Source organism: Rhipicephalus microplus, chromosome X (assembly GCF_043290135.1).
Source record: "Rhipicephalus microplus isolate Deutch F79 chromosome X, USDA_Rmic, whole genome shotgun sequence".
NCBI classification, from domain to species: Eukaryota; Metazoa; Arthropoda; class Arachnida; order Ixodida; family Ixodidae; genus Rhipicephalus; species Rhipicephalus microplus.
The window spans coordinates 231056134-231081574 of record NC_134710.1 but is presented as its reverse complement, the minus strand read 5'-3'; the positions used below and the strand labels follow the sequence as shown (position 1 = coordinate 231081574).

Below are 25441 nucleotides of genomic sequence, written 5' to 3'. Positions count from 1 at the left end.
ATAAGAGTTTCCCATGATGCATGCATTTTCAAATTTCTGTGAGTGCCACCACGAGATACATGCATTGAGAGGGTGGAAACATTCACTGTGCAACACGAGGAAAACATTTTTTTTAACACTGCACCATGGGCATGAATGATATACCATCCCACTGTTTGGCAATGTGAACTTCACAATCACATCAAGAAAAACTGAATTGACTACATTGTGCACAATCTCGAGTGGCGTGATGTCATGTCAATTCAACAGCAATGAGTAGCTTTCTAGAAACATCTAATGAAAACAACCAAGGGCCTCTCTTCAGATGCCTTCCTTACTAACATGGAACCTTACAGTTTACACATGCTTGAACACACAAATATAAAGAGCGAGAAATTAAGATAACTATACGGAACTGCACACTAAATATACGGAACTGCACACGTGTTTTCCAGTTCAACAAGCGGAAAAGAGCACCGGTGAGTCCCGAGTGGCAGCCAGTACTGTCTGGCACAAAAACCCAGCACACCTTAGGCGACCTTCATTGGAGTTCAGGCTGTGTAACTTTTCACAATTTGCTCACAGCCAACATTTGGTGGACATAGTACTGGAAGACATCTTGAAAACATTTCGTAAAGCTCCTCTGAAAACAAGACTACAAATATCTTCCAACGAAGTTATAGCTTTTCTTTTGCATAAAAATAACGTTCACACTCGGGATACTATTATATGAATACAAGTGGCAGAACTATCTTTTGCACACAAAGGGAGAGAAACTAAAGTTATCTGGCTGCCATGCAGATTCTCACTGAGCCGATTCAGGTATAGTCAAAACATGCAAATTATAGAACAGTTATTTTACCCTAAAGGAGTCCAGCTTGCTCCGCACATTAGATATCTTTGAAGGCTCACAAAGGCAGCCCCGAGTTAGCATGCGACTGAAAACTCTCTGCTGTGATGGTCTACTCTTCGAGGAGGCAGGTACGGACAAGAACTTCAGTGACCATGTAGGGATCCATGTTAGACGATGGCCGGCGGTCCTCGAAGTATCCCTTGTTCTGCTCTGCAACGGCTCGTGGGATCCGCACACTGCAGCCACGGTTGGCCACACCAGATGAGAAGTCGTGGATGCTCGACGTCTCATGATGGCCAGTCAGGCGGCGCTCGTTGTCGCGGCCCTGCTTTGGGTCGTAGGCCTCAATATGGCGCTTGTGGTGTTTCGCGAGGCGAGCGATCGCCGCCTCAATGGCCCTGTGAGGCAAGAGGAGAGGCAGGCTTGTCTTAACCTCGCAAATGAACTGGTTGTATACACCGCAAAGAGCACCACTATGCGTTAAAACCATATTACCGTAATCAGAAAGAGTTGCGAAATGACAGCCACGTTGCCAGGAGAGTATGGCACACTAGTTTGTAACTAAAAAAGGCTAGCCATTCAACTCTGCTGGTGAAAGTTTGATTTACATATACAAACCTTTTGCCCACAGTGCCGTTGATGCTTGCAGGTATCGAAAAGCATGCAGACTAGGGCGATGTGGAAAAAAAAAACAGTCAGTGACTCAAACCGGAAAAGTTAGGCTGATGATTATACTGAGGCGTTTCCGATGCCGAAGAGACGCCGTAATGGAGGGCTCCGGAAATTTCGACCGCCTGGGGTTCTTTAACAAGCACCTAAGTCTGAGCACACGGGCCTACAACATTTCCGCTTCCATCGGAAATGCAGCCGCCGCAGCCGGGATTCGAACCCGCGACCTGCGGGTCAGCAGCCGAGTACCTTAGCCACTAGACCACCGCGGCGGGGCGATACTGTGGATTATTCTCCTTGTGCTCTATAACATCAACCTAAAATAAGTACTTTTACGAACACTGTGGCAGGGAATATGGAAGTGCATGGCAAATAGCCTCGAACACACTGTTGCGTGGTTTACAGCAGCAGCTGATGGGAACACTGAAAAGGGTGTAAAATCCGAAGAATTCGTTCCTAGATGAACGGGTTTTCAGGATGAACAGGCCTAAAGAGATGAAGCAGTGTGTCTGAACACTGTTGTTTATTCCAGTGAAAAAGTGCAAAAATCCTCGTGCCACGCTTCATCCCTCAATTTCCCGTTCTCTTAGCGCGCACTATGTTCACTTTTTTTTAACTAAAGGCACGATGGTTCTACTAAGCGTTGCCATTGCTGCCTTGCTAGAGCCGATACAAAGCAGCAGCTGATTGCATCATTAGGTGCTTGTGAATTTATTGCGATAATGAAGCATAGTGTGGAGAGAGCCATTCCTATACATTCGTGTTCTCTCTCATACTGCTCACAATAACAGACTGGTGCTCTTGCTCTCTGCCCCCATCGTAACGCGGGGCATCATCACCAGAAATCAAAACAGTTTCCTCATGCTTATCAGCACAACACTTTGCCTGCTAAGCTACAAAGACACCTACGTTACAGTCATGAGTACAGTTGTCAGGAGTCTGATATAGCAAACAATTATACTAGGTTCTCATTATTGAGTCACTGTACATTCCTGCACTACTTGGGTGTTTGGTTATGTACTGTGTTACCGTACACACTCGCGTAATCCTCGCACTCAGATAATTCTCGCACCCCCCCTCCCCCATCACTCAACAAAAAAATAAGATTTTTTTCCTCGAGTAATTATTGCACCCTTGAAAACTGCCGCAATAATGTGGTCTGCTCGTTCGAGCCACGGATCATAGCACGCGCCATCTGGCGTCATCTCTCAAGCATCAAGCGTACTATTATTGCACAGAGAATTAATCGAATCCAAGCCAAGCCAAAGTGTCAACTGCGGGTTGCTGTGTCTGTAATCTTGCCACGTTATGGGGCGATACTGAAGCTACACGGCTGCTTTCAAGTTGAAAGTGATTGATCATGCACTAAACAACAACAGCAGGGCCGTCAGTGGGCCGTTCGGAATTGACGAGTTCTGTGTTCGATACTGGTGAGGGTAGCTGAAAGCCACCAATACGAGTTGGGCCTTCCGTGAGCCTAAATCTGGGATTGATGATAAACTATTTCTTCAGAAGGAAACTGCGGATGATTCTGTGAAGTAGCCATCAGCCCGATCCTGACGTCCTACGCTTACCTTTTGAGCGCTCCTGTTGAGCGACGAACGCAAAGCGTTCATTGCTTAACAGGAGCCTTCAAAGCGACGAACGTTGAGCAACAAAAGCTTTACTTATGATACTCCAATTCTCGACTATTTGAGACACAAAAAGTGCAAGTAAATAAATCTTGCCTTTTGTTGAACCTGTGCTTTTATTGTTGAGGAAAGTTTTAATTGGTACTTCTCCAAGCTTGATGTTAGTTGCTGGTGTGAGAATCCAGATTTGCGGCCACTTCGTTTTCTTTCTCGCTCTAGGTTTTCGTAGAAAGTTTACCCCACGCAATTCTCGCACCCCCCACCCCAACTTTGAATCGGCTGTTCGCCACGAAAAGTGCGAGGATTGTGCGAGTAAATACGGTATTTCCATCATGCTTGTAATCTGTGTCACCCCTTTTCTGACCCCACTTCTTGCCAGAAGCGATAAAAAATACTGGTCCGATTTTTATTTCCATATTTGATTTCATGTGTCTTTATACAACAAGCAAATTTTTTTTTGTGAATGTGCAAAGGAATAATTTCACTGCACTGCACCACAGAAAGTGCGCTAACCTCTCTGGCCTTCAGTGCAGAAGATGTCCAACTGAAGTTTAAAAAACTATGCGCAGGGACAAGATAGCCAGTGAATAAAACCTGTGGGGGTTTGTTTACATCTGGCTGCATCCACTGCTGGTAGACGTTAAAAAGCATTGATCATCTTAACCATAAAATTTAGCAAAAAAGGCTATTTTGTGTAGTTGGAGCCATTATCTCAGCAGAAGCGAAATTTGTCATTGCACAAAGCTCAGGCAAACATGCATTTTCTTCTTTTTTCAAACAGAGCTGCAGCTATTTTTAATTTGCAGTTGCTATATTTCATTTTTATCTTTATCAATATGCCTGCTTTGAGCGTATTTTACAGTTTTTTATTGCATTGTTTATTTGAATTGAACCATAAAGAACTGGGATAACTTATTCAGAGTAGCCTAATTGTGGCGTCCTAAACACTTCTTTCAGTGTGAATGAGCCCTACTTGTTTTCAGTAGAAGACTTATAACTATGTCGATGAGCTCAGCTTGTCTTTGTTAAGGCGAGTGTTAAAATGATGGACACCATTTAAGAATGTTGCGATATATGAAGGTATGGCTTGCGACATGCGAAAACAGTAAGGTTTTAGCGAAACGCAGTAACAGTGAACACAAAGAATTATTACACGAGTTAGTACCCCCCTCTGAAAAAAACATAGCCTAAATGCTGCAAGCAATGTGAAACTTAATACATGCAAACATATGAATTAAAAAGCAGGTAAGAAATGACGCCCCCATAGCACACACACTAAGGTGTAAGCTGCAATACATGAAAGACTTCAAGCCATATGTAGCGCGGCTACAATTGCATCATGCCATGAGGCTGAACTTCATACTTCATAGCACCAAATTGTTGGAGTATATTATAGACCTAAAGTATCAGTGCAGGAGCTTGTCAGCTCATGCCGATGTTCCTGCACTTGCACAGTGCCCTGTTAAGAGCTGTTAAGTCTACTTGGGATCAAATTTTAGGGGCGAAGCTCCTTAGGGCGTGGGCTGTGCGTCCCCTGTAGCCTGTATGTAGCCACCTCTCATTTAGTTCTTGCAGTGTCCACTAGATGGCGGTACCGTCTCCTGTATGTCGCCTCTTCTCGCTTAGTTCTTGCAGTGTTCACTAGATGGCGGCTCCGTCTCCTGCATGTAGCCACCTCTCGTTTAGTTCTTTCAGTGCTCACTAGATGACGGGACTTGTAGCTGATGATGAAAAGATGCAAGATGTTATAAACTAGACGGCGGTACTTGTAGTTGTTGATGAAAGATGCGAGATGTTATAAAATAGGAATGATTTCACATATGGCACGTGTCATTGGTGGAAGGCAATCGTTCGATTTAGTGCGGCGACGTACGCTAGGGGGAGCATTGTAATAAAATCAAGTAGGCAAAATGTACAGAAGATTCATGGTTTACCAGGTTTTCCTCCAGAGCTTCGCCAACTTATGATCATTCACTTCGTGGATATGGCGGCACTTTTTTTTTTTATAGTAATTGCTCTGAAGACAAATTTCATTGAAGTCCTTTCTATATTGCAGAACAAAAATTATTTGATCACATTTGCTGCACGCCTACTCCCACTTGCAAGTACTCACTCACAGTCGTACTCGTGTCTACTTACCTACTCTTCGTGCACTCATACTGACTCGTGCCTTTTGAATGATTGTTATTTAACATACTTGCCGGTTAGTACACCAATCTACGCTCCAAGAAATGAGTTGTAAATTATAAAACAGCCCCAGCAGCCTAAGTGCCTATATGAGAAATTGTCAGGTTTTTTTTTTTTTGTTAGAAGACTAGTTTTGAAATTGCAATGCAATTAAAGGAGGACAATAACGTCATGTATTGAGGCTTGTCTCATGCCACTACAATTGCTAACCAAAGAAAAAAACGATAGCTTTTGTTGCCGTTCGCCACGATAAAACCAACAAACCCAGTTGACCATGGCTTAGCCAGATTTGTAGGTAATTCATGCTCTGAATCAATAGAAAAACTGCTGATTAAAGTTTTGCAAGCTACATGTAACTTATAATTTGTTTACCCTGAACTATCTAGAGATAATGCCATGGCAGAATATTTATGTATTCTGTGAGCATCCACTACCGTAATCAATAATGTATCTGTGTATATTGTGTTTGTTACCATTTGTATGCTACACATTTTTTGTTTGTTTTTCCAAATGGTCAAGTGTTGTTCAGATCATTTATTATGTTTCACAAGCAATGTGGTTCGATTCGTAAGGCTGAGATTGTAAACACTGTTTCACTTCATGCAGTCCATATGCTATTGTTGCTGGAACAGTCTTTCTGGAATATCCTCGAGTGAAATGCAGGCAACGAATTAAGGAATAAATTGGTAAAGACTAGTGCATGAGTAGTATGGCTTCATATTATGCACTATATTGCGTTTGTACTAATTCAGTGAAGCACTCGCAGATAGTTGGGGTAGTTTGTCTGACACAGCAGGATTGAGTGCACCAAAGGGGGTGGGGGGGGGGTGCAAGTGAGGTATAGCCAATGGGAACCAATCTCACAAAGTATCATGCAGAGTCAATTTTGCAAACACCCCAGGGGCCCTTTGTCTTGATGTGACTATGTTACCCTTCAATGCCTTATGTATGTGAAAATAGAACCAGACACAAGCAACCTGATTTAGGAGCAACAATGCATGTGGACCTCATCCCATGTCGCATGAACTCGTACGTTTACACAAAATAGCACCAAGCCTGAACAGTTGCCCTGCACAGAAGCCAGTAGGATGCAAACACCTTAACTGATACGGTTAGCGAGACAATAACTTCAACTCAGTGTCTGGCAAGAGTCTTCTTGCGATCACTTAACAAGAGACCTAACATATGGCCATGGGAGATGTGGCTTTGCAATCTGCAATTCGAAACCAATTGGCAACCGTTAAGCTGCAACTGCCCACAGGACCCTGCAAAAGGGGCTCGATCTATTGCTAAACCCAGGAATTTTTTCCCGGGCAGTGTTTATGTGGTGAAAGGCTAACTTTAGCCACTGGTGGTTGGTGTGTAAATACTATAATGCAACCCAAAAAGTTCAAGCATGAAGAAGCTGTGGAGGGTGTCAGAACCCCAACTCTCCCTTGGCCCTGGCTCCTTCCATAGTAACCGAACAGTCTATTTCAATAATGTTGCTTTTTTCTCTCTTACATGTATCCTCAAACCACAGAGGTTAAGTTATTTTGACTGAAGATATTTCATAGATGGATGTAAAGCAATATTATATTTACATTGGTGACATAACCAATCCTCAAATTTCAAAATTTCATGATCAGTGTGTCATATGGAGTTCACAAAGTTGTTTATTGACACCTAGTAAGCCAGTTACTGTTTACTTTTCACTGAATCAAGTGCAGTAATAAAAAACAGGAGATAGAGGTAAAAGCTTGCACCAACCAATGTAGAAGCAATACAAGGATATGTGCTAGCAAAAGCAAATAATTGTACTAGTAAAAGGGAAAGTAGTTTATGAGGTAACTACGGAAGCAAAATGCAAACCATTAATATGTACACTTGTACAAAAGATAGCATTACCACATATTGCGTCGTGTTTGTACACATAAAAACACAATGAAAGACATAATGACATCGTAGTTGTATGCTTGGTGAAAATGCGATACCAAATATAAACAATTGAACTAACATGCATAGTTGTAAAAAGCATCTAATCAAAGAGGTATTTTTTAATACATGGACTTCAATTTGTTATCGTTCATATGCATTAATAGCAGCTGGACATAATAACTTAGATGCGATGACCGTCGGATTATTTTATTCAGACACAGTGTTCAAGTGATGATCCACTGTGGCATTCAAGCTTACATTGCCCTTCATAAAACCATTTGGGTACTGCTGCATCCTTTCAAAATTTCCAGTTACACTTATGCAGGATATTGAAAACCAGTAAACAGTGAAGCTAAGCAAAGGTACAGGGGACCTAAACTGCACTATTGCATATGTATAATTGTGATATGTATGTTAATAAAGCAAAGTGGATGGTAAGACAACTTGCCCCCAACAGACACCGAACCTAGCTGCCACCTTTGGAAAATGCAGGCAATGCTATACAACTTGAGCTACGGCAGAGCATCAGGTGCATCATTTGAAGGTTGTAGGTTTAGTGCTTGCCAATGGAAGTTAAAATTGTCTTTTTGTCCACTTTGTTGTTATGCACATCTATATCACAATTGCTACGATGCACTTAAAATAGTACAGTGAACATTCCCCACACCTTTATTAGCTTACTTATCTTCTGGTTTTCATTAAGGTTGAGTTGAACAGAAAAGAGAGCCCTTTAAATCATATTTTTTTTTTATTGATTACATACTTGGCTCGTGTAAAAGCTAATGAAATGGGCAATTCATCATTTCCCTGTCCCTGTGTCTTGACCTACATTTCTGGAACCTCGCGATCAATGGCCTGATCGTCGTCAGTGTGCCTCGCTGTTGCCGACACGCACACCCTCCCTACCTGAATATACGTGTGCGGGAACGTCGTGTTCTATTTAACAAGCTGAAGCGCGTGCACATTCAAGCACTGCGATGCGACGCCGAACGCAACCTAGTGCAGATGGGCCGATTTTTTAAAAGCGATTTTTAAAAGACAAAAAAAAAATAAAAATAAAGCCCTGTAACTGTCTGCATCATAGTTCGACACCTCAACAGTGGCTCACGAGGGATGAGGATAAGGGGGTTTAAAGTGATAGGGATAGAAAAGGGATAGGGATAGAGACGAGGACACCCACATACAGAAGTAAGGAGAAGATAGAGAAAGATGGGAACAGGGTCAAAGGAGTCTAAGGACGGGGCACCACTCGGTGAGAGCTTCACGGTGTCAGGAGATAGCGTAGGGTGAGTCAGTCGGCCAGATCTGCGCTGTCGTCGGAGATCGCGGGGGCACAATTGGTCGGCAAGGAATCCAGCGAGCGAGTTCGCTGATTATATTCTAGATACAGTAGCTTAAGCAAATGTAAACAATCGCGCGGGTTAAAGACCCTCTGTAGCGTTTCTGGCATCCACGACTGCAACCATGCAACTAGTGCCGCTGCAGTACAGAACGTAACAGTGCACGTACTTCCTTTAAATTGAACACGCATAGGCAGATGCTGATGATAGTCGCCAACGAGCACCTCTGTTTCGCCGAACAGTCGCCAGCACTTCACTAACATCGCATAGGCCAATCGACAGGTGCATGCATTCCGCTCGTGCGGCCCTACTGTGAACAGCCTCCGTCTCAAGATCAGCTGAAAACCGGAACTGTCCAGAAAAGTGGAGCCGTAAAAAAATAAAGGCCGCCCCGCTCCGCACTTCCTTTGGGCTTGGCACCAATATGGCAAAGCTGCTTTTTTTTTTGTGTGTGCCGCAGCACTTTGGCAGCCACTAGAATGCTCACCAAAAGCGACAATGCAAGGATGTGGGTGATATAGGGACTCACTTGATTCCACCCTCAGCCCGCATCGCCTTAGTGCTGAAGTTGGTGTGTGCGCCCGCTCCGTTCCAGTCACCAGTCATGGGCTTAGGGTCGAAGGTCACAACGATGCCGAAGTCCTCGGCAACGCGATGAAGAATGTAGCGGGACATCCAGAGCTCATCAGAAGCACTCACGCCAACACAGGGGCCCACTTGGTACTCCCACTGCGTACAAAAGGTCAGTAAATAACCACCCCACAAGGAAGGCTAGTTGGCATGCAGCACTTTTAGTCTGAAATGCGTAGAAACGGCACAGCAGAGCAAAAACATCCTGTTCGTTTGTGACCTTCACTTCGCTGCCAGCTTTTCGATGAACGTTTTTTTACCCGTGCCTCAGGGAATACGAAACCAAAGGCAGGATCGAACAAAAGTTTTCGCAGTGTATTCACCATTGGTGACTCAGTTGACAGCAAACGACAATGTGAGGAATTCTGTGACAGCTCTGGAAGAGCGTCAGCAATGTGCAAAGGTTGCGTTTAAAGAACTTCACACCGTACTAAGCAGTTCCATGGCAACCTTTGTGGCGATAGTCGAGAATTGTACCATTAAGTATACTGGCACCGATCCCGAGGCCTTCTCAACCCCCTTGCTCGCATTCTCTATTACCGTATTTACTCGTTTCTACCGCGCCCTCGATTGTAACGCGCACCCGGTTTCCACGACGAAAAAAAAAAAAGTAAGACATCGATTGCAACGCGCACCCATTTTTCTTGTTGGCCCACACGATCACACCACTCAGGAAAAAGACTCCTTTCGGGAGCGTCTTCCGTTTAAATATGAGGTACGGGGGAAGCTTGTGCCTATCTGACGTGCAACGGAGCATTGCCGTCACTAGTTTTACCGTGGCCCGAAGTCAGCACGCGAACTTGCTTCGCCCCCTTCTCGACGGTTGTGGTGCCAGGCATGTCGAAGTAAAGAGGCGTCTGATCGGCATTCCCGATTTGCCCAAGCAGGGAGCCGTTGTTGTGCCGCAAGTTTAGGACAAACCTCTGAAAACTGAAGCTTTTCTTCGTACTCCTCCGGCAACTTTTGGCATATGTCCGTTCGCCTTCAGAGGGAAAAGCCTTTCCTCCTCATGAAGTTAGTTAGCCAGCATCTGCTCACTTTAAACTGGCTCCGCATTAGCCCTTTTTTTAAGGCTAACTGCATAGCCTGCACTTGAAGCAGTTCTGTCGTCACGGGCCGCTGTGCCGCTCACTGCTCAATCACATACTCGCCGAGCAGCTCTTCAATTTGCGGAAACCGACCCTGCTGTGGTCCGCTGAAGCCTTTACGTGAATCTGTGCTGTTGACAATATTCTGCTTTTGTTTCAGCCAGTCCCGCACGCACGTTTCGGGAACTCCGAACGACCGCGATGCAGCTCGATTTATGTCCGTTTCAGCACACGCGATGACTTTTCTTTTAAAAGCGGCATCGTGGTGCACTCATCGAGTTTTTGGAGTCTGCCCTTCCATGCTGTCGATGCTAATGCACACCAAGATGACGAACTCCTCAGCACACGTACGAAGTGCCGCACATGGGAAACACATAGGCAGAAATGGCCGACGCACCATGCCGACACACGTAGGGGACGGCCATTTTGGAATGCCGATGGCAATAGAATGACCGTATTCCATACTCGATTCTGCGCGTATGCGATTTATGAACTCGCTTAACCGGAAAAAATGTGCACGTTAGATACGAGTAATTACGGTAATCTGCTTGCAGTGACACAGTGCCAGCGCACAGTGTCATTCATATGAAATTCCATCAACACGACTTCCCATGCCACAGACAGAAATGCAAAGAGAAATACAAAAAAAAACAGAGCCAGTGTGAACATCTCACTACACTTCCAGTCATGTACTCGATAACGAACTGAATAGAAGGCGGTGCGTTCCTACGTACTGAATAAAATTCTGCTTGTAGAAAGCTCAGCGAAAAAAAAAAAGTAAGAGCGACTGTTTACAATTTGTCGCGCCAAGCGGGAGAGCTTGATATATGTGTGTAAAAAGGGCCACGCTACATGAAAGGCTTTTTTTTTTTCACAACGGAAGCACAGCGGCACCAGTGCGCAAGGAGGAGGGGAGCGGGGGAGAACTACAGTAGGGTCCCTAGATGAAACAAGTTTTATATAGGGACCTTAAGCTGCCGCAACCGCAGCGCAGGCTGGCCTGACATGCTCAGCATGTGTGCCCGCGCCCTTTCTTTCTGTCTGCGCCGTCGTCAGAGAAAGGAACATCGGAGGGAGAGAGAAAAGGACATAAAAGCGGCGAAAATGATCGTACCTGGGAAGGCATAACCTCAGCGTTGGTTCCAGAGACGTTGATATTAGAGTAGAGGCAGGCCCTATAGTGGGCCTCGACCACATCGCGGCCCATTACACGCCCAGTGCCGACTCCACAGTAGTACGGCCCCTGGGGCCCCGGAAAGCCGCCCTTGGGCCAACCAAAGGGCTTGCCTGTCGTGTCCAGGAATGTGTACTCCTGCTCGATGCCAAACCAAGGTTCCTGGTCCTTCACCTTCTCCATAGCAGCGGCACACTTGGCTCGGTGATTTGTTTCTGACGACGAAAAGAAAACAATTACTCTCAATGCTATCACTCCAAAAAAAGCTAAGGATGACATTCCCAATATTGTAGCTTCGCCACAGCACTGCTGACGCGCAACTGCTAACCAGCCGGCATGCTAATGAGCAAACAACACCACCACAACTGCATCGACAAACGAGATTGCCTCTTTGTGGAGAATCTAAGAGCACGCTAAAGTAAAATGTCAACGAAGAAGGCGTTGCACCCAAGAACATGAAAAGCTTGGGACACTTCACGATAAAGAGTGCTTATGAGCGCAAACGACAGTGGAGGAGGGGACAGGAGAAGAAACAAGACAGAGCGGTGAACTGCCAACAATTTATTTCTTGCCTAATCTTGCGTATCTGTAATGTGGTGCATCAGCTGCTGTTATCGTGTGGAAGGTATTAGTTCGGTCAAACAGGTCGTTGTATAAATGAGAGGCTGAGGGAACATATGTACAATGTGGATCACTATAAACAAAGATGGCCGTCTGTTCACTGCAGCACGTGTGACTGCCGGCCAATATTTTCAGTGTACTATTGTTGCAAGATGCAGGGATCGCACCACACGCGAGCTTATAAAGGCAGAAAAGGTTTGCTCATTGAAAGATGCTTGCGGTAGCACCCCTTCTGTCGCGCTCCTTTGCTTGTTCCTTTGCTTGTCGGTGTGATGTACCTATGCTTTGGTATTGTGTTTCGTGCATGATTATTGCGACTGGTAACTGTATAAAAGCAAAGACCTTCGCAAGAAATACATTGTAGGCAGTTCAGCGCTCTGTCTCGTCTCTTCTCCTGTACCCTCCTGCCCTGTCGTTTGCGCTGGAAAGCACTATAATGTTATACCAACACGCCCAATCCTACTGCCTCTTGACACTTCAAGATCTTTTTTGTCATAGCAACAACTGTCCCGTTACATAAATGAAGGAAGAACAGACAATGGCAAGTTGTCTGTACCTGTTGGCTCGTTGTTGGGCCTGTACGTCTCGCACATGACCAGTTTGTTGTTGCCCCTCAGGAAAGGGTCCGGGAACACCGCGGCAGGCTTGAGAAACACATCAGAGTTAGATCCCTGGGCCTGATAAGTACTGGAGCCATCGTAATTCCACATAGGCAGCTCTAACAAGGAGAAAGAGAACACAAGTTTTTTTTTAGTGCGACTTGCAGAAATTACTCCATGAAAATTCCATTGAGCACAGAGAAATTTAACAAAAACACAGTATTGGTTACCTTCAGCACTTTTTGGCACAAAGTTGACGGTTCGTGTCTTCGAACGTAGTAGCTCTCCGGTACCATCAATCCAGATGTAAGTGCACAAGGACTTGTCCGAGGGCATAGGCAGGTCCAAGTAGTGGAACATCGTGGGCTTCCCCGCAGTTTTCTCAAGACGACTTTCTTCGCCTAAAATGAAATAAAATTTGGGAATGTCACCAACAGAGCTCTCCAAATCTGGTTGCTTACACGCACAAGAACAAAAAATACATTGTTGATTAATATTACGCCCTACATCACATTACTTTATCTTACCTTGTAGAACCTGCTTACAAAACTCGTAATAAAGTATATCACTGCACGTTACAGCTCGTTTCCATTTCAGAGCTTAATGATAGCAACTACGTGATAACCAGCTGCTGAAAGTAGTTATGTAACACCATTTATAATTAAAAAAAGTTCGTGCTGCTCAATTTGTCATAATCACAATGGTAAAAATTTCTTTGACTCAAACGCAAACGTTACGAGGACGCGTGTTTACGCAAGTGCTCGGATCAACTGCAATCTTGCTTTTCCGCATTGCGGATAGAAGATGCATGAAAACAACAATAAGGTGGCAGAAAATCTGTCTTGCGAGTAGTTTGGCTATGCTATAGTGGTTATAATTCACAGATATAGCCACGCATTTATCAGACAAACACAGACAATATACACACTCCGAATTATATATATACATACACACAATTATATGTGTGTGTGTGTGCGCGTGTGTGTGCGCGCGAGTGCGTTGTGAATGCTCTTAAGAAAAAAAATGGGGGGGGGGGGGGAGGGGAGCGTTCACAGAGAAGGTGGAGCGACGGGAGTAACTACTAATTGTATCGAAGTTCTCGCCCTCACCTCTGGAAGACCCAGTGGTGAGGGCGAATGATTAGATAGCCCATTTTAGCATAAAAAGTTTTAGCCGCATTGAATAATATATGCCCTATGCGGATGCCACCGGCATACCTCACCCCGTCATTCAATTACTTCATTTTGTCGGGCAGGAATATCTGGAGTTTGCCCAGCTGCTTATACCACACTGTAATAAGGCAAGATATAAAATAATGTTCGTATGAGAGGACTAGACGCAACCGCTTCACAGAGGTGAACAGCAGCGAAAACTACTGTGCAAAGGAAAGAAGAAACTTGGAAGTAACCTGCTCACAGTCACTGGGAAGAACAAAAGGTAAAAATAGAGGCTTTCAAAACGTCGGAACGCGCACACGTGGCACGATAACAATAGTCGATTCACTCGGTGGGTTTAACGGTATTTGCTTCCTATAAGCAACACTGCATGCAGCGTTAGTGTTGTTCACAGAATAAATTTATAGAGCTGTTTATTTGACAACCATCAGCGTTTATTCTAGCTTAATAAAATGTGTTGCCGTGCGAGTTGGTGCATTGTCTGAAAATAAAAGCAGAGCGCTAAATAGACTGGACACAAGAAGACTTAAGCCCACGCCTCAATCCGCTGGTTAAATAAAGTTTGCTCACTCACTCAAGAAGTCGCCCGTCCTGTCGTTTTCGTGTCCCGTCTTTTTGTACTTTTTTTTTATTTTCCGATGATTAGAGCGCTCATTCACGTTTTTCTTCTCCTTACCGCATTGTATATACATCACGCCACCCCCCCCCCCCCCATCCCTTTTTTTTTGTCCGAGCTATACGCCCTTTGTGTAGATTTTTCCCTTCCCTATCATGAAACAAATATATAGTTATGAACAGTTACTGCGCGATCAGTTGGAACTTTTAATACTTGTCGATTCGTGAAACGCCAACAACCAGTCAAATGCGTCTACTGCTGCGCCGCAAAGGTGATGCGACCAGGGTTTTCTCAAGTAATAAGCATTCCAAGAGGTCACATAGGGAGACGTTTACAAGGACAGTATGTAGAAACTCGAGATAAATGCAACATCATCAACGCCACGAGTTTCTTTTTTGACCTTGTCACTATCGTAAAAACAAACAAACGAAGCGACGTGGAAAACGCACATGTGACGCCCTGGTTGCACCTCGCCTATTATATGCCTGTCGCAAACCTAAGAAACCGCCGGCTGCGTGCGGCGAGGAAAACCCCAGCTGCGGCTAGCAAAAAGCGTTGCTGCAAGCACGGGTTGAAAAGACGCACATGCCAAGACGGCGCAGATACAGATAGCATGCCTAACAAACAGGACGCTGCTACGTCAGGCGCCACGCCACTTTCGTCCAGACCAGGTCCGACGAGGCTCGTAAAGCGTGCCCGAACATCAACACGAAGAAAACTGAAGAAAACAAAACAAAAAAAAAACAGGATGCCTGCTAGAGATACAAGACTCTCCGACTCTCCGTCGCCCTACCGGTTAAAGTTCGCTAATGCAGCCATTGCAACGAAACCTCGGGGTGTACCAATTCATTGTCTCATCTCCAGCGTTGGTCGGCGTAATGCAACAGTCCAACGAAAGGTCCATCCCACGATCACGAAAACGCGTGTTTGGCATCGTATTTTCGAAAAGTCCGAATTTTCGTGATGTGCGGCTATGCATACTGTCTCAGAGGGCTTTTATTGTTCACTACTTAATTATTTCAGGAAAGTATTTACAAAAAGCGTTTCACAGTTTTGTACCACTGGTACAACGAATTGATATACTTCCGATATATTAACATTCTGCAAGCTCAGTTATGTAGCACAATGGTTAAGGCACTCGCCAAAGCCCTATACCCAAGAATTTTTTTTTTTTCGGGGGACGTTTACGAGAAGAACGGCTGGCTTTGGCAACTCGTGGTCAAGGTGACGGGATGTAAATACTTGAGTGTCACCCGAAAAGTTAAAGCATGAAAAAATTGCACTGTCAGAACCACCTCAACTGTTACAAAACGCTCCCCGCTATAGTTACGGGCCAGGCACTCGCCTTTGGATCCTGGGGACCTGCTTTCAAACCCAGCATCGCTATGAATTTATTTCATTATTGTGGTGATCGAATAATGTGACGGAGGGACACCCGTTTAGTCGGCGTGAAATGCATAGCATAACGCATTCAGCCGGCGCGGTAGAAGTGGATGTCCGGCGAAGGTGTTGAAAGCAACCACTACACGACCGCAGAAGCGTGATAAGCTGGGCAAGCTGAGATAAGCTGGGCAATTTCAAGAAAAAAAGGTAAAAAAATTGACTGCGCAAGAGATGCAGAGGATTTTTGCATTTCTCATATTTGGTGCTTTGTCCTGTTCTTGCGTTGCTCTGAAAGTAACTATAGATATAACTTCCAAGCGTACTCCGTTAGAGTAATGGTTGTGGAAATCGCTCTGCGGTTATGTGGAACATGGTGACCTGTTCTGCACCCACTTCCGCTACGTTCGTAAGCAACAAATCAAAACACTTTGTAAAGCGCAATAATAATTGCTGGGGTTTAACGTCCCAAAACCACTTTTGATTATGAGAGACACCGGGCTCCGCGGAAATTTTGACGACCTGGGGTTCTTTGACGCGCACCTAAATCTAAGCACACGGTCCTCAATCATTTTCGCCCGATCTAAAATGCGGCCGCCGCCGTCGGGATTCGATCCTGCGACCCGCGGGTCAGCAGCCGAGCGCGTTAGCGACTATAGACTACCATGGCGGGGTTCTCTGTTAAGCGTGGTTGGTTGACTGGCGTCGTTGTAGCATGGGAATCCAAAGCTGTCTCTGACGAACGGCAAGAAACAATTCTCCTTGTCGGTTCTCGCAATGTCAGCATTGACGTCTTCAACGATAATCACGGTCTATTTATTCGGAGAGTTATTTGGAAAAAAAAAAAGAAAGGCATATGGCCCCACTCCCAGGCTGCACAACAGCAATCTTTTAGCGGGAAACGTACGCGGTATGCACTACGAGCTCATCACACCCGAGCAATTACGTGATCTCAATATATTGTTCCTTTCTGCAGATGAATGCTTAGTAGTGTGCGGGTCTTCAAAGAACGTGCGCCCTATAGGCTTCAATCGCTAAAGCATTTTTCCCCTTTGCGAGACGGCACCGCGAAAAATTCGAACTGGTTACTAATAGCTTTATTGTACAAAAAGATCTTGCCACAGGTGGAATCCAAAGCCCACACCCTCAAATTACGCACGCAGTTTTGTTATTACAGTGAGACAGGCAGGCGCCGTTTCCCCATCCACATGTTCAGGCAGAGAAATAGGGAGTGTGTGAAATAGAGAGAGAGAGTGAAAGAGAGTGTGTATGAAAGAGCGAGTGTGAGAGCAACACCGGTGTTGGTGAGAGAGAGCGAGACAGACCGTGTGAGCGAGAAAGAGTGAGTGTGTGAGAAAGAGTGAGTGTCTAGACTAGGCACTAATACGACGAGCTAGGCTCCCAGCCAATCGGCGGCAAGATGCTTTTCGTTCAGTTCTGCTTACTTGAGCAAATCTATGTTTAAACTAAAAGTTACATTTTTTTCCTGTTTTTTTTTTTTTGGCTCTGCATGGGTGTCGCGGCATTGACTTTTTATATGAGGCCCAAGGAACAACTATTCTTGTTCTAAGTAACCCGGATAACCCAGCAGTGTCACTTTCATTAAAACTAATATTAAAGGCATCTCTGTAACGTAAATTTGTAAAACAAACAAAACGCGTCAGATGAAGCGCTTTCAAAAAAAAAAAAAAAGCTAACACTTTATGCTCATTTTCTTTTCTTTTTTTAATGCAGATGGCAACTGGCAGGTGCTCAATCACACATACTTATTTTCGCACAGACGCGCTTGGGAAAGTATGTGAGTAACAGCTGCTGCGACGACTATAGGTGTGTCCAACGCAGCACGTGTACAAACTTTTTTTTTCAGACACGCAGACAGAAGCCTATGGAGGCTTTGGTTGAGCCAATACTTTTTTGCAGACTAGTTGGCTCATACTTGAAAAATTGAATTGCTGCACAAACTTGAAGAAAAAAAACAAGAGAGACAGGAAAGAGCGCAGACTACCAACTGTTTATTGTCGTTTTTGGAAGCCAATATATATATATAGCAATATATATAGCATAGCATGCGTATATATTGGCTTCCAAAAACGACAATAAACAGTTGGTAGTCTGCGCTCTTTCCTGTCTCTCTTTTTTTTTTCTTCAAGTTTGTGCAGCAATTCAATTTTTCAAATTTTTTGGTTGAGCGTTTACCGTAGTCAGCTTTTTATCGTTACTTACGAAGATCTGAAGTCTATGAACGTATTAACAGCAGTGAGAGTAGTCATTTTACGTGAGACCCTCTGAGAGGAGCGCGCGGGTGTCAGAATATGCCCCATAAGCTGACATTGTTTAACAGTACAGAAAAACGCTTACGTTTCTGCTTGGTGGCCAAGTTTACATAAGGCCATATGCCTACCCTGACTGCACAACTCCAGCTATACCTGCGCAACCCAGTACGCGCGACTACAGAGAGAACGGTGCACACGCTTGCGCCTTCATTTGCTTCAACAGGTGAATCCTGCGTCGATTGCAAGCTTCACTGCACGACACGAAGCTTCGGGAGCGGCAGAAGGGTGTCGTCATGCGCCGCTACGACGGGCACACGTCCGATCAACACTGCGTCTGCACCCAACTGCTGATAAACAGCGAGACTGCATCACAGCCGTAAAACGACAAAGCTCAGTGCATGAAGTACAGCGCTGAGCGCTCCAGCACACGCGCTCGAAAAATGGAGTCGCATTTCCGATGGCCTTCCACAGCTGCCGGGGCACATTGCAGAACAGGCGTTTCAGCGGATACAGGGAGCAAAGGGCGAAAGAAGCGCTGTCACTCATTGACGGCACGACAGAAACGAAGCGCTTCAGGCAGGCAAAGAACTTTATTAATATCCGGAGGCGGCGCTTCGTGTTTCGCAGAATCGGCACGGTCCAGTGAGTGGTTCGGGGCGATTTATTTGGAAGTAAAGCTCACGGCATTTAACAGCGCGTCGGATTGTCGTAAACTACATCGAAAGCAAGTATCGGGAGTGAGGGAACAGCGACAAAACGGAAAGGAAAATTTGAGCAGTGCGCAATCGCCGGAGGTCTATCCAAATAACTTCAGGGAAAAAAAAAGAGGGGGGGGGGGCGCATTGAAGTCCTTTACTATCACCACTATTTTAATCGCATTTGTTTCACGAGGTAGTCGATTCATTTGGATCACGCATTCACACGCGTTCCTCTGGTAAAAAGAGGATGAACAAATAAATAAAAAAATAAATAAATAAATAAATAATAATAATAATAATAATAATAATACCGGGAAGTGGAAAATAGGAAAGCACGACATTAAGGAGCAAAGATGGACCTCAAGAAGTGCGGAGGGGGGCAGCCGAAAACATCAGTCTTTGCAGAGTTTGACCAACTTGCAGTCCGATGCGCGGTTAACCTATTTCTACACTGCCTAAATGAAGGAGAAGCGAACAAGGACACTATAAAAACTGTTGCTTCAGTACGCTCGCATACGTTTCGCCGCTTCCCTACCAGGCGTACCGTAAACAAAACCAACCTACCGAGTTGCACTGCTAATAGTGCATTCTCAAGTGGCTCGTCTGCTGGCGGATAGTGAACAGCTTTCACTGAGCAAGGTGTTACGGAGGACAACGCGATCGCCGAAAAGCCGACTAGTATATAGGTGTTCTGTACCGATAGCTAGCGGTGCCCGGCTGGGGCCGACGAAGCGCACGCGACTGAACCAGGATCCGCGCTGTGGTGCTCAGAGGTGCCCCGTCGCCACAGGCAACAGTGGCGCAGCGCCGTATCACGTGCACACCGGCGCCTCCGAGCGTCGGCCCGCTCGTGATCGTGCACGTGTTCGGGGCAGTGCGTCGAGGCGAACGCGGTCACGTGCGTGGAAGACCTGCGTCACGGGTGGGGACAGCCGGCGCCTCGCTTCCACCGGTGGCGTCATCCGCAACGCGCGCGCACAGCTGACGGGCCAGCGGAAACGAACCGCAGCCCGCCCTGCCACAGAAGTCTCTCTCCATGCCCGTTTTCTGAGCGTTGTTTACAGAATTCAACGGAAAAACACCCGAGTCAGAAAAAAAAAAAGTAAGAAAGACGGAGAGGTCCCAAAATGTGAGCGCTGGAGTGAGGCCAGCTTTCCGCCAACTCGACTGGTACACAGGTGACACTGCGACTATTGACAATGGCACGAAGCGTTCCCCGCAACCGCAGCTTTCCTTGCAGTCGGCGGTGTGATGGATCCGGGAAACCTTACTACAAGGGCCCATGAACGGGACGGTTGCGCCTGCATCACCACCGCGAAGGGGTAAACACTCTTTGGCACACGCAAAAAGTAAAAAAAAAAAGCAATTAACTCACGGAAGCAACCTTGCACGTATATCGAACTCGACAGACTTTAGAAAAAAACCATTTTAAACGTCAAACAAATATATTTATTAAACACTTAGGAACGGGGGTTGGGAGAATTGTGTCAACTTGTGGCAATAATAAACCTAACCACTTTGCGTAAAACGGAGATTTTTCTGCGTGTTAGCGCCACATGATGGAACGATGCACCAAAAACTAGTTGTGTGGAAATGTACGCGGGGATGCATTCGCCTTCCCCATTTTGGGAACCTAATTCAGTGATACGGTAAAAATATAGAGAAACAATTGCCACTCGCTAACGATTAGAAATTTGGGCGACGGTATATACCTGGGTGTTTTCACATCCGGCCGCAAAAACGCCTCCACACCTCGACCAGAATCGAACGCAACGAAATAGCACTAAGCCAAGCACCGAGTCGAAGGAAAGCACTGAGCTGCTTAGATGAAGCCATTAAAAAAACTATCACCAATGCACACATGTGTGGGATGTGCAGATATTTACATCTTTTTCTGTTTAGCAAATTAGGCCTCGATATCTCCTTGTTCGAATGTTCTATTTTTGGACCCACACATTACATCTTTCCTCCGTACTTGCGTGTGCAAATAAAATGTAAATAAGTATATCATCCTAACGCTTATTGCGCTGCAGCTATAAACCATCGCCTATCGAAGCTGACTATGTAGGTTCATCTCATGGCGTATGAAATTCCCTTCCAGCAAATTCGTCATGTTCATACACAAGCCATTGTTGACTGCAGCTGCTTTGTTTCTCCCACAGTGGCGTGTGGAACGTCTACGCCCGCTCGATATTGACAGCGCGCGTGTGCAAACTGACCAATAACGGCATCAGATCAGCGGCTCGTACTTCTCTTACTAGGCCCGTAGCCAGGAGGCGTGCTTAAGGGTTGCTCTCTCTCTCTCTCTCTCTCTCTCTCTCTCTCTCTCTCTCCCCGAAATTCTGATAGAGAGGATAATTTATCGAAAATGAGTAATGAAATAGGCGTTTTTTCTAAAATAGTCAAGGTCTCCAGAAAATTCAGAAGGCCTGGCATGTTTAAACGAATGATTATCACAGAAAAACGTTAAATTGTTTGCCGTGTCAAGGTGAGCTGTAGTATACAAAATACCAATTCGATTTTTTTTCTCAGAAGAATGGAATTCCTTCTGCATGTAATTTACATTCTTATAGTAATCAAGTGTTTGCACTAATTTCACCCCTCTCTTTCACCCGAACTGTACAAAGCTCACTAATATCATGCTTTTAAATTTTACACATCCACAGTGACAGGCAGAGTCGATGAAGCCTGAATGCGCAGGAAATTAAAAGCAACCCTGCAGGCACACGCCATACAAGAGACATCCGGAGTGCGACCGATTTTAGCAGCCCGTATCACTCGTCAGCGGTTCACCGTATACTACAGCGGGTGCAGCGTCGTCGTCAGCAGACACACACACTGTAGATGGCAGAGCATTAAAAGCAATTGTCATGTCAGTTTTGTTTGAGCTGCATTGAGCGAGTGAGATTTCTCCTATGTTCGTGGCGCACTGTCCCACAGTCGGCGGCACGGAACGCCGGAGACATACCAACAAGTGACGCGACAGGCGGCAGTGGCCATCCATGCTTCTTCCCACTCCCTTGGATCGATCAACGCAATCGTTAGACCACCGCGCGAACTGATTAGCGGTCGAGGCTGCAAAGGATACGGCGGCTTGCAGGCAACGAGGCGCGATGAGGAAGGTCCACTGAGGGACCTTGTCATGCTCGCGAGAGTGCTATATACAACGTTACGCGCCGGTTGGCAGCGTGCCCAAAGAGTGACGGGCAGCCTTCGAGCCTGATCAGCGGCGACCTTAGAGCGAATCCAGAGACCGTGGAAAGTCAATGAGCGTTCCAACGACGAGGCACCGACGCGGCGGTGATTTACGCGTCGTCAGAAGAGGGCCGATGCGGAGCACCAAGTGGAAAGATGATACCCCCCCGGGTAAAGATAAAACTCCATGCCGCTGGACAAGTGGCAACGGTATGTCGCAACGGCCGAATGACATACGTAGCGACCGCCTTGCGAAATTGCACCGCGCCAATTGTGCCCTCGCTTCGCTGGCGCCAGCGATTTTTGCAGAGCACATAACGAAACGTTAGCAACACGCTGTACTACACAGCGAGATAGCCAAGTGCATATTATGACACCATCATCATCACCATCATCCTGACAACGTCCACTGCAGGACAAAGGCCTCTCCCATGTTCCGCCAGTTAACCCGGTCCTGTGCTTCCTGCTGCCAATTTATACCCGCAAACTTCTTAATCTCATCTGCCCACCCAACCTTCTGTCTCCCCCTAACCCGCTTGCCTTCTGTGACACAAATGACACAATTATGACACAATTGACACGAAATAGTATGGCACGAAGCGGGCTTCAGCTAACAAATTTAGCCTGGTAATATTGACAGAGCCGGAGAACTCGGAAACAACCATCGGAAGGCTGATGCCTTGATTCCAGAAAAATCGAGCGAAAGGCACACACCCTGACAGCGGCCACCGCCTTTGTATACAGAAGACGCAGTTCCGACCACAAGAACGCGGTCGTCGCACAAGTTCGGGGACGTGAAATGTTAAGCCCGTGTGCTGTGCGATGATAGTGCACGTTATCAGAACCCACAGTGGTCAAAATTGCCCCTCGTTGCCTCCCTCCCAATGCGATGCCTCCAATTTCGAGTCACCATGGGACATTAACCCTATTAACGAATTAAACGCGGAAGACACTTCTAGAATACAATAGAACGTTCAATTATATTTGGAGTGGGGCGAGCATCTCTTGCTGCAGAAAAGCCTATCACCAGACATTTCACTGGACGATCACAAAGAAAAATGGAACAGAAAATGTTTGTCACCTTTATTTTTCACGTGATACCTTTATGCTGAACATGTCGCAGAATTCAAGTTATCTGTTCTATCGAAAATTGTCGATATAGAAATAAATCTTGCGTTTCTATCATTTATCCTCCCTTGCTTGGTACATCGCACGTTACATGTTTTAAGATTGCAGTAACGTGTGGCGATGCTAGTCCACATTTTTCTTCTACTCGCAATAGACGCGATTCGCCAGCTTTGTTGAAAACTCGGGATGAGTCACTTATAAACGAAGTATTACTTGCGAAGCGAGGCTTTTATTGATTGAACTGTGTAGCTGATGGTGATCGTGTTCCGAAAACCCTCCTCACCCACATCTGGAGTTGACCAAAGAAGTAATCAAGACAAAAAAAAAATTCTTTCCGGTGTTCGCGTTTGAAGGCGTGATGGTCCTTTCATTTGGCCAAGGCTGGCGAACGCTGAAGACTCCATGTAGATTCAGCCCAAAAAAACAGCTTCGGCCGACAATAAAACTGATGAGTGATGTGTGGGGTTCAACGTCCCGAACCACCATACGATTATGAGAGACGCCGTAGTGGAGGGCTCCGGAAATTTCGACCACCTGGGGTTCTTTAACGTGCACCCAAATTTGAGCACACGGGCCTACATTTCCTCCTCCATCGGAAATGCAGCCGCCGCAGCCGGGATTCGATCCCGCGACCTGCGGGTCAGCAGCCGAGTACCTTAGCCACTATAGACCACCACGGCGGGGCTCGATTTAATATAAACAACTTGTAGAAATATATTCCTTGTGGTTCCCCGCGAACAATGTATGTGACATGGAAAAAGACATGCAGCAAATGAGCTGTAGTGGAATCTCGACAATTAAGGTGTTGCGTAGTTTTTTTTTTAGATAGCACGAGTTTTCTTTTCCCTGCAGACGCTCTGCAGTATTTTCATGCAGTTAATGCGATCGCGTCTTCAGTGTAACTAGATAGGACGACTGCACAAGCCTTTTACCGGTACTTCCAAATACTGTGAGTGAGTGAGAACTTTATTGACAATGTCCAGCGGTATTTAGCGGGGTGGGGCTACAAGCCCCCCAACCTAGGTAATACATAGTTTTATATTTAAATGCATACTAGCCGAACTATATGCACAGACTCACTAACACCTCACGGAGACGGAAGTTTATCGGTCTTGATATCAAATGGTACACGTGCTACTGACGTCAGTCGTTCCTGAAAAGCGAGTAGTACGGAAGTGCAAGTTCAATCATTTGTTGATTGATTAATTTGTGGGGTTTAATGTCCCAAAACCACCATATGATTATAAGAGACGCCGTAGTGGAGGACTCCGGAAATTTCGACCACCTGGGGTTCTTTAACGTGCACCCAACTCTGAGCACACGGGCCTACGACATTCCCGCCTCCATCGGAAATGCAGCCGCCGCAGCCGGGATTTGAACCCGCGACCTGCGAATCAGCAGCCGAGTACCTTAGCCACTAGACCACCGCGGCTGGGCAGTTCAATCATTTGTACCAAACGCTAAGTACGGAAAGACCAGCAGTGGCACGAAAGCCGCCCCCCCCCTCCCCCCCGTCAACTGGAACACTCCAGACGCTGCATGGGGCCGTCGCTTTCGAACCACGGCTCACAACACTGTTTTGAGTTGGCGATATCGTATTATTACAGAGTTCAAGACTGGTACGATCGACTGGTAGAAGAAACGCGGGCGTTGCTTCAGTCATTAAACACGCCAGATTCTATGCCGATTAAGCGACTACACTGTAGCCGACAGTGATCGTCCCATAATACGGACCGAGGAGAGACCGCATACGTTGCTCGGCATGCCCGAATATAGGGACACGGATCAGGTACGCCCCTGTGCGGATGACCGCGCGAAAAAAACTCCCGAGAGGTGTCGCGATCGACGCGATGCCGGAGATGACCAGGGATCACAAGCGGAAATTTACGGCTGCAGATCTTCGGGGACACAAGCTCTGGCAGCGACGGAATAACGAGTTGCGGAGCGCCGGGAAAGCGTCGCGCTGCGGGACATTTCGCGCCGGCCCTATAGCGCACATCCGGAGAGTACGCCGGCAGTGGTACGCCCGCTTGGCGCATATGGTGGATTTCATTTAGCCCTGGGGCTCCCCGTCGACTTACATTTATGCCGAAGGCAACATACGACTGTCAATAGAGTGGCGACATCACAAAGTTGGACCATCAGTACAGAACACGCAATGCCCGAGGTTGATTTCAAGGAGAACTGAAAATCCAGGCAGTGCCGTGAAGGGGGGAGCGGGGGAGTGCGACCTTTTAAATTTCTGTGCCGCATATATGCATATGCGGAACAGAAATTCACCCTCTCCC

At 46.1% G+C, this 25441-nt stretch overlaps 1 protein-coding gene across 1 annotated transcript in view; it reads right to left on the bottom strand.

Annotated features, from left to right (window-relative positions):
- Positions 1-259: 259 nt before the first annotated feature.
- LOC119187887 (glutamine synthetase) overlaps positions 260-25441 on the bottom strand; it is a 35976-nt gene continuing 10794 nt past the window's right edge. The window contains exons 2-6 of the mRNA XM_037435994.2: positions 12919-13089; positions 12646-12807; positions 11409-11683; positions 9106-9305; positions 260-1230 (exon numbers count right to left, since the gene is read on the bottom strand). Coding sequence (XP_037291891.1) covers positions 942-1230; positions 9106-9305; positions 11409-11683; positions 12646-12807; positions 12919-13089 — 1097 coding nt within the window. The 3' untranslated portion in view covers positions 260-941. The remainder of the gene's footprint in view (positions 1231-9105; positions 9306-11408; positions 11684-12645; positions 12808-12918; positions 13090-25441) is intronic.